At 43.8% G+C, this 19,072-nt stretch overlaps 1 protein-coding gene across 1 annotated transcript; it reads left to right on the top strand.

The window, feature by feature from the left end:
• The first annotated feature begins 1,325 nt into the window (after window positions 1-1,325).
• LOC121465109 (Golgi-resident adenosine 3',5'-bisphosphate 3'-phosphatase-like) lies at window positions 1,326-17,794 on the top strand. Its single transcript, XM_041678291.1, has 2 exons — window positions 1,326-1,714; window positions 17,313-17,794. Exons 1-2 carry the CDS (start codon window positions 1,481-1,483, stop codon window positions 17,433-17,435), a joined length of 357 nt encoding a protein of 118 aa, XP_041534225.1. The 5' UTR covers window positions 1,326-1,480; the 3' UTR covers window positions 17,436-17,794.
• The last annotated feature ends 1,278 nt before the right edge of the window (window positions 17,795-19,072 follow it).

Here is a 19,072-nt window from a genome sequence, read left to right as displayed (position 1 = left end):
TCTTCTCTAACTACTTCCTCCTGAAACTAAGACATTGTTGTCAGGGTCCAGGAGGGCTGGAATGTTATTCAAAGGCAAGGAGGGAATTCAGGCAATGGGGCATTCATCAAAATCATCCGATCCATTGACCCAGCTCAAAAACCAGGGAGCAATCCCTTTGGCTGGACTGTTCCACGCCAGCTTTTAGCATATCCAGGGCTCACAGCTGTTTGGAGCAGGTTGTAGTCCTCTTTGTTTTAGCCAGGATTTCTATTGCTGTGAAGAGAGGCGCCATGACCATGGGAACTCTTATGAAGGAAAAACATTTTAATTGAGGTGGCTTATACTTTCAGAGGTTTAGTTCATTATCATGGTGTGACATGGTGACACCATGCCTACATGGTGCTGGAGAAGGAGTTGAGAGTGGAGGAGGAGCTACATCTTCATCCCACGGGCAAGAGGAAGTGAATTGAGACACTGGGCCTGGCTTGAGCATATATGAGACCTTAAAGCCCACCTCCACAGTGACACACTTTCTCCAACAAGGCCACTATAAGGGCACACTTCCTACTATAGTGCCACTCCGTTCGAGGGCCATTGATTTTCAAACCACCACTGCCTTACATTTGGAACTTTCAGGTTCATAGCCCTAGTAGTCTGGGGATGGGAGGAGTACCAAGACGAGGGAGGGAGAGAGGGAGGGAGTGGGGGGGGGGAGAGAGAGAGAGAGAGAGAGAGAGAGGAGAGAGAGGAGAGAGAGAGTGAGTGAGAGAGGAGAGAGAGAGGAGAGAGAGGAGAGAGAGAGAGGAGAGAGAGAGTGAGTGAGAGAGGAGAGAGGAGAGAGTGAGTGAGAGAGGAGAGAGAGAGTGAGTGAGAGAGAAGAGAGAGAGAGGGAGGAGAGAGAGAGGAGAGAGAGTGAGAGAGGAGAGAGAGGGGGGGGAGAGAGAGAGAGAGAGGAGAGAGAGGAGAGAGAGAGAGAGAGAGAGAGAGAGAGAGATCCCATCCTCAGGAATAGGCAGGTGGGGAAAACTTAGGCTGTTCTTACCTGCAGTTTTTTTGACCTGTGAGAAGTGGGTCCAAGTCTTATGACTCCCTAGATTTTATGAAGTTTACCCAATTCTTTTTTTTTTTTTTTTTTTTTTTTTTTTTTACAAAAGGCCATAAAGGTTTTAGATATATTAGCATTACCGATCTGAAATCCACACTGTACAAAACAGGCAACAGATGTCTATAAAACTGCTGGGGCTTTTCTCCCTCCCTCCCCCCATAACCCGTAACCGGATACATACTCTCCTTCCCCCTTCACCTCCTGGCATTGGTCTATGCGGAAGGGCAGGCTGCAGGCTACTGCTAGGCGAGCTGTGTTGCTGTAAGGTGGCCAGGCAGCCTCACTGTTTTTCCTGAGCAGTGGTGATTGCCCGCGCGCAGGATCCCGGAAGCGGGTGTCCTTGTAGGGGACTTAGTGGCGGGTCTGAGTCGGTCCTAGCTCCTGTCGCGCTCCATGGCCCCCATGGGCATCGACCTGTCTCCACCTATGTGGCTATGTTCTCCTGCTGGGACTCGGGGTGCTCTACCACCTCTACTTGGATTCATTGGCCGGCAGCTTCAGCCTCTAAGGTCTGGGCGGCAAGCGGACAGGCGGACTGGGGTGGAGTTGGCAGCCGACTGGGGCACGGTGGACCTGCGCGGGATGCTGGCGGTGGCTGTGCTGGCAGCCGAACCTGGTCTCGATGAGGTGAGGCGGGCTCGTGAGAGCAATGTTCTCCAGGACCAGTCCAGGGCGCTGAGGGCAAGATGATCAGCAGCAACGTGCAGACCAAACGAGAGTTGTTTTACCTGCTCAGGATTGTCTTCCCCAACTTGAAGTTTGGTGCTGCACCCAAGCCGCCTTGCTGGCGCCAGGAGTGCTCTCCGACCTGTCCAGGGGGACAAGGAGAGATCACAGTAACCTGTGCAAGCTCACACTGGAGCTGCAGGAGCTTGTAGCTTTCCCGGTCAGGGTTGTGCGCCTCCTCCTGTCCCTGGTTGTGGGTAGGAGGGTGTGTCTGCACTGGGGAGAACTCGTTGGCTTTGAGACCCGGATGCTGGCGAAGTGAACCACGTGTCTGTAACAAGCTGCTTTCTAAGTGAAAGGTTGAACCCCTTGGGCCTTTGTGTTCTATTAGGATTTTATGCCTAGAGAAGGTCATGACTGTTGAGTTTGTGTTTCCTGGCAGACTAGCCGGCCAGCTAGGCCAAGGTGTGTAGAAATCTTCAGCGTGCAGAGCATTGGGAGGAAAGGGATATGCTCATGAATTGCCAAAGCTATAACTATCATGATGAAATACCTTTGACTTCTCAAAACACATGAGTTTCCTTAAGAGTTTGGTGAAGAAATGGGATTTTGGAGAATACTGAAACATGATAGCTATATAGTACTGTAATGAATACATTTAATGTAATCTAACTAGCTCAGATATTGGTCACATAGGACTTTAATCAAACTTCATAGCAATTATCAAAAGTATATTTCAGTTGTGCCTATTTTGCAAATAGATGGTCAGGTTCACAACACTCCCCAGCTTATATTGTTATGCCCAGATGTACGGAGTTCCCCCAGAATCAACAAAGAGACCTCGTCCTGTATGTAAAAGCAAAGAGCCTTTATTTTTTTTTTTTTTTTATAATTTTTTTATTAAGAAAAGAAGAAAAAAAACATAAACAAAAAACAAGTTTCCACCTCCTCCCAGCCTCCCATCTCCCTCCCCCTCCTCCCACCCTTCTACCCCTCCCCCCACTCCTCTCCCCCTCCCTCTCCAGTCCACAGAGCAGTCCAGGTTCCCTGCCCTGTGGCAAGTCCTAGGTCCTCCCCCCTCCGTCCATATCTAGGAAGGTGAACATCCAAACTGGCTAGGCTTCCACAAAGCCAGCACATTAAGTAGGATCAAAACCCCGTTCCATTGTCCTTGGCGTCTCATCAGCCCTCATTGTTCGCCATGTTCAGAGAGTCTGGCTTTATCCCATGCTTTTTCAGTCACAGTCCAGCTGGCCTTGGTGAGCTCCCAGTAGATCAGCTCCACTGTCTCAGTGGGTGGGTGCACGCCTCGTGGTCCCGACTTCTTTGCTCATGTTCTCCCTCCTTCTGCTCCTCATTGGGACCTTGGGAGCTCAGTCCAGTGCTCCAGTGTGGGTCTCTGTCTCTGTCTCCATCCATCACCAGATGAAGGTTCTATGATGATATGCAAGATATTCGTCAGTATTGCTCTCGGATAGGGTCATTTCAGGTTCCCAATCCTCAGCTACCCAAGGAACTAACTGGGAACCTCATGTTGGGCACTTGGGAGCCCCTCTAGGGTAAATCTCTTGCTCACCCTAAAGTGGTTCCCTTAACTAAGAATTGTGGTTCCGTGCTCCCCTATCCACCTTTCCTTTATCCCAATTCTCCTGATTCCCCGAGTCCCCCCTCCTTCCCTTCTACCTTTTCTCTCCCCATCTATTTTGCAAATAGATGGTCAGGTTCACAACACTCCCCAGCTTATATTGTTATGCCCAGATGTACGGAGTTCCCCCAGAATCAACAAAGAGACCTCGTCCTGTATGTAAAAGCAAAGAGCCTTTATTTTTATTCAAGTTCGAACTCGAACTCTCCATGTATCAAATGTATTGTCACAATCAGAGAGCCCTGAGCTCAGTTAAGGGTGGGGTTTGTATAATAGCAGAGGTTGGGGTGCGGAATTTCTAAGGTTCAATGTCTCTGATTAGCTGACATTTGCCTAGGGGTGTCCTGGTGAAAAGTGATGGGTGTGTGCAAGCAGGTGATCCTATCTACAATAGTCGGAATATTAGGAATTTCTTTTGGATGGCCTGTTTCTGGGTAGTGCCTGGTTGATCTTGGTTTGTGGTCTTTCTTGGAATCAGGTAGATGTTGCCATAGGGCAAACTGCCGAAAATCGGGCCTATGTTGAGCTTGTCATGGCTGTCCTGCAAAGTAAGCTCCTCCTGGAGGACAAAAAAACATGCCAATATTAAGGTTGTGATAATGAAATGTGTGTGCTTTATACTCCTATACTCTTCTCTCTTTGGGGCCCTGCCACACAGCTCCCGAATAAATACACAGAGACTTTTTGTTACTTATCAATACCTATCCTTAGCTTGACTTGTTTCAAGCCAGCCTTCCATAAATTAAAAACAAAGACAAAACAGAGCAAACCACAACAAAAAAGTTGGAATATGACTCACACAATTGAGTCCTAACAAAAGCAATAGATTTGGGTTAAAAGGCATGTATACCTTTTTCCTCTGTCCATAGAACCAGATATAGATGGGGCAGAGTTGTCTCTAGCCCAATGAGAAGCACCTTTAGGCTTATTCTTAGAAGACAATGAAAGAAAATTTAAAATCTTGAGCTTGTGAATAAACAGTAAGCAGACTCTGCTCAACCAGCTTAAGAGAACGCCATTGATCAATGTTAAACCTCTGAACTTTTGAAATCCTGGTGTAACAATAGCATGGGGGGGGGGGGCGATCTGAAGCATTTCCCATTTTTCACACATCTTAACTCGCGTTCTCCAACACGCATTTACACATCATAAATCCTCTTTTTAGGCCCCGGGAACTTTTTACTTGAACTTTCACAGTCTCAGACCTTTATCTTAGAACACTTAGATCCTCAGACCTTTATATATCTTAGAACATTTTCTTAGACCCTCAAAACTTGCATGGACTTTTAACCCTTTTCCTTTCCATCTAATCATTTACCAGAGACACCAGGAGTTATTACCGAGAGCAGTCATTGCAAATCATTGAGTTCCTTCAGTGGAAAGTTACATCTGAAACCTGTTTATCTCTTAATATGAAGCCTGTTGGCAAGGCAAACCTGTCTAGCTTTTCTTAAACAGGCAACGAGACCTAGTAGCTCTAGAAAAACTGAAGCTCAATTCTTATACATGAAATGAGTCCAAGGATGGCTGCAGCCTTGGGGAAGAACATGGTTACGTGCTGCTGCTAAACGGATAAAGATACAGTCGGCCTAGCTGTCGACACCATCAGAGACCCGAGGAGGACAAATGACAGCAGAGAGGTGAATCCAAACATGCTTCAGTTAAAATGACAGAGACTAGTCTATTACCCAGACAGTCATCTCAGATTCATGTGGTCTCCATGATATGGGGGCAAAGGTACCAGGATAGCATCAGTCTTCTGCCACCACAGCCAGGAGATGAGAAGCTTTCCTGTGGAGTAGGAACAGGGTGGGGACTGATCTTACTTTGTCTAGACAAAGCGGGGTGATGAGCTCTCAATGTCCTGCTTGTCCACAGATTGAGCCGGATTCTGGCGACTGGTGCAGCCTTGGGACAGTCTTTTCCCATGGGTAGCATTAACACGATCCAGGTAGAGTTGTCGTACTGCCCTGCCATCTTCTTTGGAGACCTCAGGGTCACTGTTAGGAGTTGGGGCATGGAAGATCTGGTGACTATCACATGGCACCAACATTTCCCCAACTGCTAGGGTCCACCGTTGCAACTGGGCTCTCTTTAGGAACTGTGGTCCTGCCACACATTTGTGAGTCTCAGCTATTCCCCATGACCCCTTTATGTCTTTCAAACCATTGTCACTTGGGTTACTCTATGTTACAAAGTTTGGCTGCCAGTGCAAGGCTTGCATATGAAGGCTTGGTGGTTCAGCTTTAATTCCTTATTAACAAGCATGTTTTTAAATACTATCCTTCATAAGCCTTGTTTTTTTAGGACAGGACAGGGCGGGAATTATCACCCCAAATTCCATCCTAATCCAAATATCTTGTAGATCTATTGTTATCTCCCTGGTAGGCCCACGCTGCCAGGACACCTTTAATCAAGATGATGAACTGAAATGACATCTATCTTCCCCAACCATAGCAAAAATGGCTGCCAGCCATGTGGCTGCCCAGAGATGGTGATGTCACATGAGCTCCATCCTCTCCAACACTAACAAAGATGGCTGCCGCCATGTGGTTGCCAGCCATGTGGCTGCCCAAATATGGTGGCAATACATGAGTTGCTTATATTCCAAAAGGAAATCATGCCTCATGGTTCCTTTAAGATTCCTATGCATAGAGTTTGAAGCCTCAACTCGATTCTTACTAGTTTTAACCTAACTTTCTTCATAGATTTTAGACTTTTAACCATATCCAATAAAAGAACTTATAAATCTTGAGGTACAGAATATTCACATGAACCAAATCTAATTCTGGGGGACTGCCCCACTTTGCTTTCTTTTCCCTGCTGTTGCCTGAGGTGAGTCAACTGACACAGGACATAGAGGAAACTTTCCAATATGCTTGGGTCTAAAGAAGGGAGAGCCATAAGCCAAGTCTAGCTCCAGCTTTCCAATAAAATTAAATGGCATAAAAACCACTTTAATGTCATACACACCCAAAAGACATCTCAAAGCCCAGTGACTTGAACCCAGTGGCCAGAGATAAATTATGAGTCCTGACTATAAAAGTAGCCATATCAGTGGTGGCAGCAGAGACATCAGAAATATCTGTCCTGTTTCTGTCTCAGCTCCATGCTTGCAATAAAACTTACAGACACATGGGAAAACACAGAAACAAAACTTCCCAACAAAACAGACAAAACTTTCACGAGAAACAGGCAGATAAAACCTTCCAAGACAAAACTTTCCCTGAGACACAGACAAAACTTTCCAGCCAGAGCCAGAACCAGGTACATGGGCAACATCTCACTTTTTGCCTTGGATTGGAGAATATTGGGGTCCATTTGGAAACCTCTCCACTTCCCAAATGGGGATCCCACAAAACAAAACTAGACTATGACTCACCTGGAGGACTTCTTAGATACTTACTGCTTTTATCAGCTTGGGACTTCACCTGGATCATCCATAAACCGAAAGCAAGCTCGGAGCCTTGGTGCATCAAAAGGCACATGCCTGTGAAGGAACGCCTCAGCCCAAGAGTTCCAGAGAAAAAGTTCAAATTTAGAATTTGGGTAGATGGTCTGAATCTCGCTGGGAGGAATCCAGGAAATGTTAATTCCCACTGGTCATAGATTAGATGACTATACCAATTTAAAGCCAAATTGGAAGCAAACATTTTAAAAGTGGTGAGCAGCATGGGTTCTGGCCAGGTCCACACCCAAGTTTTCAAAAAATGTCCCCAAGTCACGTTGTACTGGCCCTTAAGAAGTCAAAACCCACAATTCACTGCAGTTGTCCTCAGGTCCAATCAGGAGCAACATATATCCCGACTTCCTTCCTGCTTGCATACCTCCCTTCTGCATCGAGTCACGGGCAAGAGTACATCCTGTCATATTTCCTGCCAATGGCACCCCTCCTGCTCACAAGTGGTCAAGAACGTGGGGTGCAGATGGGTCTAACAAACATATTTAGGGAAGTGAAAACATGAGGCTTGTTATCTCCCTAAACAACAGCCACAACATTCCAAGAAATATTTGTAGCTCCTGGGCTTATAATTGTTCCTTATGGAGGATCAGCTGGTGGGCTTCTCATTGACTATTACAGAGGATCCGATTCTGGGCCTCTCATTGACTATTACAGAGGACCCAATTCTGGGCCTCTCATTGACTATTACAGAGGACCCGATTCTGGGCCTCTCATTGACTATTACAGAGGACCCGATTCTGGGCCTCTCATTGACTATTACAGAGGACCCGATTCTGGGCCTCTCATTGACTATTACAGAGGACCCGATTCTGGGCCTCTCATTGACTATTACAGAGGACCCGATTCTGGGCCTCTCATTGACTATTACAGAGGACCCGATTCTGGGCCTCTCATTGACTATTACAGAGGACCCAATTCTGGGCCTCTCATTGACTATTACAGAGGACCCGATTCTGGGCCTCTCATTGACTATTACAGAGGACCTGATTCTGGGCCTCTCATTGACTATTACAGAGGACCTGATTCTGGGCCTCTCATTACAGAGGACCTGATTCTGGGCCTCTCATTGACTATTATAGAGGACCTGATTCTGGGCTTCTCATTGACTATTACTGAATACCAGCTCTTGGTCTCCTCATTGTTCTTATGGAGGACCAGCTCCTGGGCTTCTCATTGTTCATGATAGTGGATCAGCTGGTCGTCTTCTCAATGTTCCCTATGGAGGACCAGTTTCTGGGCTTCTCATTGTTCTTTATTGAGGACCAACTCGTGGTCTTCTCATTATCTCTTATAGAGGACCAGCTGGTGGGCTTCTTGTTGTCCATTATACAGTATCAGCTTCTGGTCTTCTCATTGTTTTGTTTTGTTTGGTTTTTTTTTTTTTTTGGATTACCAGCTTGTGGGCTTCTCATTGTCCATTACAGAGGCCCAGCTCCTGGGCTTCTCACTGTTCCATATGGGACCTCACATCTGTGTCTTCACTGTTCTTCATGAAGGCATGACACGTGGAACTCTATTATTTTTATGGAAGCCACTTTATTGATCTCTGGTCTTCATATTGATCCCTTATTATTGCCTTTTGATATTCCTAGGAGACCATATTTGGCCTCTACTGTTCCTATGGTACTTTCATTTTTGGACTCTGCCTCTCCTGTGTTGGTTTCACTATGGAACTGTACTGTTCCTATGAAGTCCTCATGTGTGGATATCTTATGTTTCTTTTGATGCACATGGTTTGGGCTCTGCTGTACCCTATGGAGGTTCTATTTAGTGTGAACTGCTGTTATTATGGAGCCCTTATCTGTAGGCCTGTGTTGTTCCTATTGTGTCTTCATTATGGGACTCTGTTCTTCCTATGGTGGTTTCCCATATGTGTAGAAGGTAACTCGATTTGGGAAATAACCAGGCTAGCTAAAAGATAAAATAAATATATTTTTATTTTTTATTAGGGGAAAACTCACAAAACAGGAACACTAGTGAAAACTGTGCCACTAGTGAACTACACACAGAACGAGTTCACCTGGGTTGGGCACCATTTTTCTCTGAGTCCCAGAAAACCACACCCTAACTTGGTCCCACCTCTTAGAGATAATTGGTTAACAGGGTTTCTGCATCATCTCCCCTTTTTGCCTAAACAAGAGTGATCCAAACCCAATACAAACCTATATATAATAGGAACAGATATCAAGTATAAAATTAAAAACAACATAAACTATATTAAGCAAGGAATACATTATAAATGTTTTAATAAGCATTCTATTCCAAAGAGTCTAAGTGTTGCATTGGAAATAGGTTTGGCTAAATCATAAGAGGAAAGTAACTAGGACTATCTAATCTTCAACCCAATTGGTGGCCCAAGAAAGGAGATAATATTACTTGAGTCGAACAGTATATGACAGAGACAATTGGCTATGTGAGCAATCACCCAAAGTCTCATTTGCAGTGTCGAAGCAACCAACTTTGGCTTAGGCCTAGCATAACTGACAGACCATTTCCAGAGGCAGGTAATTTTTCAGAACCGTCTTACCCTGTCTTGGCAAGGTTTGTCAGTCCTTTCCTAGTGTCCTGCTTCTTCTTGTGTCCTGTGTACTTCTTCTCCTTCTTCTACCCCTATTATTCTTAGGTTTGGTCTTTTTATTGTGTCCCAGATTTCTTGAATGTTTTGTGATGAGAATTTGTTGGATTTGCTGTTTTCTTTGATCAGTGCGTTTATTTTCTCTATGGTATCTTCAGAATCTGAGATTCTTTCTTCTATCTCTTGTATTCTGTTGGTTATGCTTGTTTCTGTAGTCTCTATTCATTTACCTAGATTTTCTATATCCAGCTGGCCCTCAGTTTGTGTTTTCTTCCTTGCCTCCATTTCAGTTTTTAAGTCTTGAACTGTTTCCATTATCTGTTTGATTGTTTTTCCTTGGTTTCCTAGGATATCATTTACGGATTTACTCAATTCTTCAAACTTTTTGTTATACTTCTCATCCATTTCTTTAAGGGAGTTTTTCACCTCCTGTTTAAGGGCCTCTATCACTTTCATAAAGTCAATTTTTTTCTAATTCTTCTTGATTAAGGTGCTCAAGTCTTCCTGTTGTAAGTTTGCCAGGTTCTGGTGTTTTCATGTTGTTTTTCAGATTGTTGGAGGAATTCTTGCATTGGCGCCTGCCCATCTCTTCCTCCGAATGCTCCCCTATGTATCTTCTTTTACAGGATCAGGTCTCCTTGCTGGCTAGGGAGCTTGCAGACAAAAGGCCTACCTTGCTGCAAGCAGGCTATTGAAACAAAGGAACCCCTGCCTGGTCCCAGCGCCCAAATAGGCTGAGCTGGGGAATGTTATGGGCCCGAAGAGGGGAGGAAGAAGGGAGGGGTTTTCTGGATGCAAGCTGGGTGGGGTAGGAAGAGAGAGGCAGTAGCTGGGGAGAATAGCCCCTACAGGAAGGCCAGGAAGTATAGGGGGATGAGGAATGTCTGTGCTCCGTCTCCCGGGCTGCTGCCGCAGGTCAGGACTCACTCACCCCACTAATGGATCTTTTGGTACCAAAGTCAGATCTCCTTGCTGGCCAGGGAGCTTGCAGACAAAAGCACCCACTTGTTTCTTAGGTCCATTTGATTGGATATCTGTCTTTGAGGTTGAGATGTGTTTGTGGTATGTAGAAGAAGGATGGATTCTATTTTCATATCCAGTCTTTTAGCCTGTGCCTTTTTATAGGTAAGTTGAGTCCATTTATATTAAGGGATATTAATGACCAGTGGTTGCTATCTCCTGTTAATTTAGTTTTCATCGTTGGTCATATAAATTTATGCCTTTTCCCTTTCTATGAGATTTGCTGCTATAAGACCATCAATTGTAGGTGGTTTTGTTGGTGTAGCCGACTCTGTGGGTTGGAGTTTTCCTTCTAGTAGGACTGGGTTTGTGGCTAGGTATTGGTTAAATCTGGTTTTGTCATGGAATATCTTGTTTTGTTCTTCTATGGTGATTGAAAGTTTTGCTGGGTATAGTAGTCTGGGATAGCATCTGTGGTCTCTTTATGTCTGCATAATGCTTGGCCATGACCTTCTGGCTTTCATTGTCTCCAATGAGAAGTCAGGTGTAATTCTGATAAGTCTACCTTTTTATGTTACTTGACCTTTTTCCTTTGCAGCTCTTATTATTTTTTCTTTACTGTATGCTAAGTTTTTTGATTATTATGTGGCAAGGGGAACTTTTGTTTGGGATCCAGTCTATTTGGTGTAGGTCTACCTTTATATGCTACTTGGCCCTTTTCCTTTGCAGCTCTGAATATTCTTTCTTTACTCTGTATGTTTAGTTTTTTTATTATTATGTGGCAAGGGAACTTTTGTTTGGCATCCAGTCTATCTGGTGTTCTGTATGCTTCTTGTATCTTCATAGGCATATCTTTCTTTGGGTTGGGAAAGTTTTCTTCTATGATTTTGTTGAATATATTTTCTGTGCTTTTGAGTTGAACTTCTCATTTTTCTATACCTATTATTCTTGGGTTTAACCTTTTCATTGTGTCCATATTTCCTGGATATTTTGGGTTAAGCTTTTGTTAGATTTAATGTTTTCTTTGACTCATGAGTCTATTTCCTCTATTGTATCTTCAGCAGTTGAGATTTTCTCTTCCATCTCTTGTATTCTGCTGTTCATGCTTGCGTTTGTGGTTCCTGATTGTTTTCTCATAATTTCTGTTCCTATAATTCCCTGAGTTTGTGTTTTCTTTGTTGTCTCTATTTCAGTTTTCACGTCTTGAATAATTTCTTTCATATGTTTAGTTGCTTTTTCTTGTTTTTCTTTGATTTGCCGATGTCTTTCATTTTTTGTTTGTCTTTTCCTCCATTTATTTGAGGGAATTATTTCATTTTTCTCTTTAAGAGTTTCAAACATTCTTATGAAGTTATTTTTTATGTCATTTTCTTCTTCATCATCTATATTTGATTGTTCAAGTCTTGCTGTTGTAGAGTCTTTAGGTTTTACTGGTGTTGTATTGCTCTTTGTGGTGTTGAATGTGTTCTTACCTTTTCAGTTCATCTTTTCCTCTAATAGGTGTGGTTGGGGCTGTCTGAGATTCTGTTGATTAATCTTCTAGGTGCCAGTGAATCCAAAGCTCAGGTGGTTGTTCCTAGTGGTACAGTCAGTGCCACCATTCTAGTTACCCTGTTGGTCACTCCGTGTTCCTGGAGATTGCCCAGCACTCCTGGGCTTTGCTCTGCTCTCGTGGAGCTTGCTGTCTCAGGCCTACTTTGGCCTAGGTTACTGGCTTTGACCTGTTTCTGTAATTCCTGGTCTGTATCCTCTTCTGCAGAGGAGTCTTGGCTTGGAGCTGGTCCTGCAAATGTCTCTGGCTCTGGTCTACTCCCTCGGAGTTCCAAGGCTCGAATGCACCCAGAACCACAGAGGACTTGGCTTAAATATGCATACTATTTGCGTCACTGAATCAGAATCTGCATTTTATTTTTTACTTAAGAATTTTTTCATACAATGTTTTGATCATATTTTCCCCTCTCCAGCTTCTCTCATATCTTTCTTACATCCCTACCCACCCAACGTTTTGTATTCTCTCTCAAAAAAAGGAACCAACAAAAATTGAAAATCAAAACAATTACCCCCCCCCCAAAAATCCCCAAACAAAATAAAATGAAACAAAATCCACCAAAAAAATTTACATGTAGCTGGTTTTGTGCTGATCAACTACTCCTATGCCTAGGGATATCCTGGAGTATGGTTGACTGATGGAGGAAGGTCATTAGCTAATAAAGGAACTGCCTTGGCCCATTTTATTGGTTAGAGGATAGGTGGGAGGAGTAGGCAGAACAGGACGCTGGGAGGAAGAGGAAGTGAGGTCAGTCTCGACAGCTGTCCTCTCTGCTGGGCAGACACACGCCATGAAGCTCCGACCCAGGATGGACTAGGCTAGAATCTTCCCGGTAAGACCGGTTATCACAGATTATTAGAGATGGGTTGATCGGGACATGAGAATTAGCCTGTAAGTGCTAGAGCTAAAGGGCCAAGCAGTGATTAAATGAATACAGTTTGTGTGTTGTTATTTCGGGGCATAAGCTAGCCGAGCAGGCGGCCGGGGTGCTGGGAACACAGCCCCGCCACCATTACTACTACAGAATGGCGCCCCACGTTGGGCGCCAAAATGTAGCGGCGTAAACGAATGCAGACAGATTGTAAAAATATATATAGTTTTAATGTAGAAACAGACTTACAGAACCACCGTTCCTGCGGAGACCAGGAAAGCAGAAGAGACAGCTTGGAGCACGCTCACCAAATTTATTGGCAGACCTTAGCCCGAGGCGAACACGCCCCCTAAGGGGCGGGACTTATCCCTACAGTTGACATACACTTCACTGGAAAAAAAATCTGATTTTCCCTCTCACAGAAGCCATCATTTGTAATAGTTTCTTTGCTCAGCGTGGGATCCTGTGCCCATTTCCCTCATTCAATGTTGAGGTTTCATCGGGCTTAAACCCATTAGTTCTGTTGTGACTGGGAGATACTTAGAGTCATTCACCACCTCTGGCTCTTACAATATTTCCATCTCCTTTTCCACACAGATCTCTGAGCCTTGAGGAAATGCATAACAAGTTCTAATAGGTCTTAATAACAAAAGCCTGGAGTCAGATGTAGGGGAAAATGCTGAGAGATCAGAGAGATGCAGTAAAACCACAGCCACCTTCCCTACTCAACTTCCTAGCTGAAAAGAGGCTGAGTCCCTGGTTCCTCCCACCTTATCACTTCCTCTCTCTGCCCAGTTATATCACTTCCTGTCTGTACAGACCTTCACACCTCTATGGTTAGCTAGTAGCTAGCTCTGCCCTCTGATCTTCAGGTAAGCTTTATTTGTAGAAACCACATATCACTGCAGGAAGGGGTTTGATAGAGATCCCCTTTAAGACTGAGTACTCCAAAGTCTCTCACTCTCTGCACATTGTCCACTGTGTGTCTCTGTTAATTCCTATCTTTTGCAAGAAGAAGCTTCTCTGATGAGGACTGAGCAAGACACTGATCTATGGGTATAGCAGTATGTCATTAGCTATAATTTTGTAGCCATGCATTTTTAACAGAAAAATAGTAGTAGATTTTTCCTTAGGCCCATGATCTATCTAAACTAGGTTCTTAGCCACTTTAGCAGTGTTGGGCATGGGTTCTATCTCATGGAATGGGCCTGAAGTACCAACAAAAAATGGCTAATTAGACCTTTAACATTTGTGCCACAATTACACCAGTATGTTTTACAGACAGATCATTGTTTTAGGTTTCAAGATTTGTAGCTAGGTGATATTCATGATTATTGTTCTCATGCTGTAGAGTGTAGAATATCTTCCAGGAACACGAAATGCTGATCAGTATGGGTAAGCTTCTAGTTGGGCGCCAGAATTACTTTGTGTTCAATGACATAAGTCAATGTTGTCTTCACCAAAAGGGCCTGACATCAGGTTGTAGAGAGCAACCAACCTTGGCAATAGCCTGTAATGTTTGAAAGAGGTGCTCCATGGGGCCCCTTTGGCCAATTATTTAACAATATGTAACTCATTCCTAGCACTGGAGATTTTACTTAGTGGCCTAAGTTGGGCATATGTGCAAAGGACTACATCTTTCTGCAGAGATTCTTTCTTATCCATATTCATTGCTACTCTATTCATAATAACCAGAAAATAGAATGGAACCATCCTAGATTTTCGTCAACTGATGAAAGTGTCACATATTTGTACAATGGAATATTTTTCAACTGTTAATAAATATGAAAATTGCAGGCAAATGAATGAAGCTAGAAAAAAAACCAATCTGGGTAAGCTAACCCAGACTCCGAGAAACAGCTCTTATATGTTTTCTCTTATATGCGGATGCTAACTTTTAAGCTTCTTATATATGTGCTATAATCTGAAGAACCATAGAGGATAGGTACTCACTTAATTGCCATTGCTCTGATTAAAAACCATGACCAAAAACAACTTGGAAAGGAAAGTGTTTGTTTGGCTTAAATATCCTGAATCACATACACTGAGGGAAGCCAAGGCAGAACCTCAAACCAGGCAGGAACCTAGAAGCTGATGCAGAAGCAGTGGAGGGGTGCTGCTTATTGGCTTGCTCCTCATAATTTGCTCAGCCTGCTTTCTGATAGAACTCAGGACCACCAGTGCAGGGGGGAAGCTTGTCTGCCTACAGCCCAATCTTAAAGAAACATTTGTTTTTCAGTTGAGGTTCCCTCATCTTAGATGACTTTAGCTTGAGTCAAGTTTACACAGAACTTGCTAGGACAGGTACTAGTAAGGGATAAGTGGACAGAAGAGGACTTCCCAAGGAAGGGGAAATAGAATGTAGTGTTATGAAGAAACAAAGGGGAAACTAGAAGGATTAAATATTGAGGGCAAAGGGATAACAGGGTATAGGAAGAAATATGGGGAGGAATAACTAACACTAAAGGCCTTTTGAAAAGCCACATAGAAACCTACTACTGTAGAAGCTTCCTTAAACATATACATACATGAAAGAAATTTAAATGAAGTCATCATATGGTCTTCATTTTAAAGTTCAAGAGACTTTGTGCTGAAGAAATGACTCAGGGTTAAGGGGACATACTGATCTGGGATGGGAGCTCCGTTCCAGTACCCACATCTGGTGGCTTACAGCAGACTGCCAGGAACTAATGTGCCAGGGAAGCCAAACACCTCTGGCTTTTTTGGACACCTGCACTTATGTGCTTGCTTTCTCTCTCTCTCTCTCTCTCTCTCTCTCTCTCTCTCTCTCTCTCTCTCTCAGTAAATTTTTCAAAGAAAATTTAAAAAGTCCTAGCGATTTGAGAAGCTGTTGGGAAGAATTTATAAAGACGCAGGTAGAGCACCCTGACGCTACTGCTGAAGCAGAGAAGCCTTTTTGGAGAGGTTGGATGTTTCACAGATTTTCTTAACATTCTCTAAGTCTTCGGCAGTTTTCATTTGGAATTACCCAGGCAATGGTTCTCTGCCCCCACTATTAGAGTTCTAGATGACTATAGGAATGGTCAGAATGCCAGTTCCAGTTTCTGTTGCTAAGCAAACTTTGCACAGTGTGTTATCAGCTTTGTGAGGAACAATGTGCCGGAGACAAGCCATTTAGAGGAAGCACATAGTGGAGTAATTTGTTCCCCTCATGGGCAGATACAACAAGGTAGAAAAGCCAGCGAGTTCTGTGGAATCTGTATGCACCCAAGTTCTAAGGATGTAGGCAGGTATGCCTTCATGGTGGGCTGTTTTGTGGCTGCTAAGACCCAAACTTCCTGTTCTGCTTCACGCTTGGCCAGGAAGTTTTTTGTTTTTGTTTTTTGAGTTTGTTTCTTTTTTTTTATTACTTTATAAATAATACCAATCAAAATTCCCACTTTCTCCCCTCCTCCCACTTCCCTCCTGCTCTCCCACATACCCTCCACCCTCCCCCTCCAGTCCCGAGAGAGGGCAAGGTACCCTGCCCTGTAGCTGGGAAGTCCAAGCCCCCCCTCCCCCCAAATCCAGGATTAGAAAGGTTTGCATCCATATAGAATAGGATCCCAAAAAGCCAGTACATGCAGTAGAGACAAATCCTAGTGCCATTATCATTGGCTTCTCAGTCTGTCCCAATTGTCAGCCACATTCAGAGGGTCCAGCTTGATCCCATGCTTGTTCAGTCCCAGTCCAGCTGGCTTTGGTGAGCTCCCATTAGATCAGGCACACTGTCTCAGTGGGTGGACCAACCCCTCATGGTCCTGACTTCTCCCTTCCTTCTGCTCTTCAACTGGACCTTGGGAGCTCAGTTCAGTGCTCCGATGTGGGTCTCTGTCTCTATCTCCATCTATCGCTGGATGAAAGTTCTATGGTGATATTCAAGATAGTCATCAGTCTGACTACAGGACAAGGCCAGTTCAGGCACCCTCTCCTCCACTGCATGGTGGAAGGAGAGAACTGACTCCTGCAAGCTGTCCCCTGACTTTTGCACCTGTGCATGGCATGTATACCACACCCCAAATAAATACATGTAATATTAGTAAAAATAAAGTTATCATTTTTATAGAACTAGAAATCACAAAATATTGACAATAACTTAATTGGACAGCCATATCTGAGTTCTGTTGCTGGATCAGTTATACTTGAATAGATAGTAGATATACATGTACCTTATAAGTTATTAGTTATTCCAAGAAATACTTTTTCTTGCCGTCATGTCAGCAGAAAATCACTATATAGTTTTAATTGAAATTGCAAAGGATTTGATCTCTGGTGATAGCAGTAATCTAAAGTAGCCATAACTTAAGTAGAATGCAGTTGTGTTTAAATGAGGTCAAAGTTCGAGTGTATTTGCAGTATGAATCAGAAGAAAAAAAGGAGGATGGTTGATGTCTGGCATTACTGGACATGGTATTTAATTATGTAAGAACATATAAGATTTGTGCCATGTGAGAAGCATTTGACAAGCTGACTAATTTGTCTTTTCTTTGCCACAGTGCTTCCTGTCATCAATTCCTCCCTGCTCCCTGAATCCGGACAAGCTCCAGATGTCTGTCATGGTGCAGCCTGTAAACCATCATAGAGTTCCAACAGCTGCCTCGTCCTTCTATGCATCTTAAAAGATCCACGCGGAGTCTTCTCCTGGGCCTGACGAACATGAAGACAGGAAATGTGAAGGGTGATCGTGTGCTCTACAGTGCTGTGTTCTGGACTGGGGTCTGGGGCTCCTGGATATTTCATGTGTGTTTATGAGAAGGAAGTTGATCCATGGAGGGCTCAGAAGTACACGGCTTGGGACAGAGCATCATAAGGAAACTTTGTGGGAAAGTGGGAGTGTTTCATATGTGTGTCATAACATGATTGTGCCAGTTACATGTTTGTTCAGATTTAATAATTGTACACTTAATATTTGTGCATTCTGCATTTGGCAAAGTTTTGTTAGTATAAAAATAAAGGCTACAAAGAACACTTTTTATTATGTAAACCAAGGGAGTTTCATGTTTCTATTGGTATGTGTTTTGTGTGTATGTATGATGTTTAAAGATGCACTCACTCATGTGGGCATGTGTACAGGGTAGAGGTTGATACCAAGATATCTTTCTTAATCACTTCAACATCTTAGTTTTTTAATCAAAAATTTCATTTCTGTGTGTATGCATTTGTGTGTGTGTATGTGTGTGTGTGTGCAGTGTGTGTGACTGTGCCTTCAGAAGTTCGTTCTCTCCTTCCACCCGGTGGGATCCAGGTACTAAGCTTAGATTGTCAAGTTATGAACAGTGCCTTTACCTACTGAGCCATCTCTCTGAGCCTTCTCACCGTATTTATTAATGCATGTCTCTCACTGAACCCAAAATTCACTGTTTCACCTAGACTGGCTGCCCAGGGAACCCAAGATATCTGCCGATCTTCACTGGGGTTATAGGCACATGGTCACCATACTGAGCTTTTACATGGATGTTGCAGATCTGAGTGTGGCAAACACTGCCCACTGAGCTGAGCAATCTCCCCAGTGGACCAGGCTTTTTCTTTTGGGTTACCAACCAGCTCTCAAATCATGACACAGAGACTTACTTTTTTTTCTGTCATTATTTCTTTTTTTATTGCTTTATAAATAATACCATTCAAAATTTCCATCTCCTCCCATTTCCTTCCCACTCCCCTTACTCCCCCTCTCCCCCGCCTCCAGTCCTAAGAGAAGGCAGGGTACCCTGCCCTGTGGGAAGTTCAAGGCCCTCCCCTCTCCATCCATAGCAATCCAGGTGTGACATCACCTTCAGTGGTTTGGGTCCTTCTACATAATTATTAATTAAGAAAATGTCGTTCAGACTTACATGCATATCTTGTAAAGGGATTTTTCTCAATTGAAAGTCTCTCCTCCTAAATGACTCAGCTTGTGTCAAGTTGCCATAAAATCAGTCAGGACTTGAAGTTTTCCTATAATATAGGAAGTTTTTAGTGGCCATGTGAAGTCACATGTCACAATGGCTAAGGTACTGGACTTTGGAGTTCAGAAAAAAGCTAGGTTCCAGTCTTGGGGCTTTGAAAGAAAATGACCCCCAAAGGGAGAGGCACTATAAGGAGTTGCAGCCTTCCTGGAGTAGGTGTGGTCTTGCTAGAGGAAGTGTGCCACGATGAAGGTGAGCTTTGTGGTCTCATTTATGCTCAAGCCACACCCAGTGAGACAGTCTATTTCCTGTTGTATACATATCAACACATGGCAGCTCCTTCTCTAGCACCAAGTCAGTCCGCACTCTGC

This window comes from Microtus oregoni, unplaced genomic scaffold (assembly GCF_018167655.1).
Source record: "Microtus oregoni isolate MIOR12 unplaced genomic scaffold, Mior012 000029F_ref0000214, whole genome shotgun sequence".
Classification (NCBI taxonomy): Eukaryota; Metazoa; Chordata; class Mammalia; order Rodentia; family Cricetidae; genus Microtus; species Microtus oregoni.
The sequence above is the reverse complement of the archived record's forward strand: the minus strand, read 5'-3'. Positions and strand labels throughout refer to the sequence as shown.

What these genes read in the sequence shown, in the direction of transcription:
- LOC121465109 (XM_041678291.1), top strand. Translation starts at nt 1,481, where the DNA reads ATGGCCCCCATGGGCATCGACCTGTCTCCACCTATGTGGCTATGTTCT. An exon ending in CCGAACCTGGTCTCGATGAG is followed by an intron (nt 1,715 to 17,312) that starts GTGAGGCGGGCT and finishes TCTTTGCCACAG; the next exon opens with TGCTTCCTGTCATCAATTCC.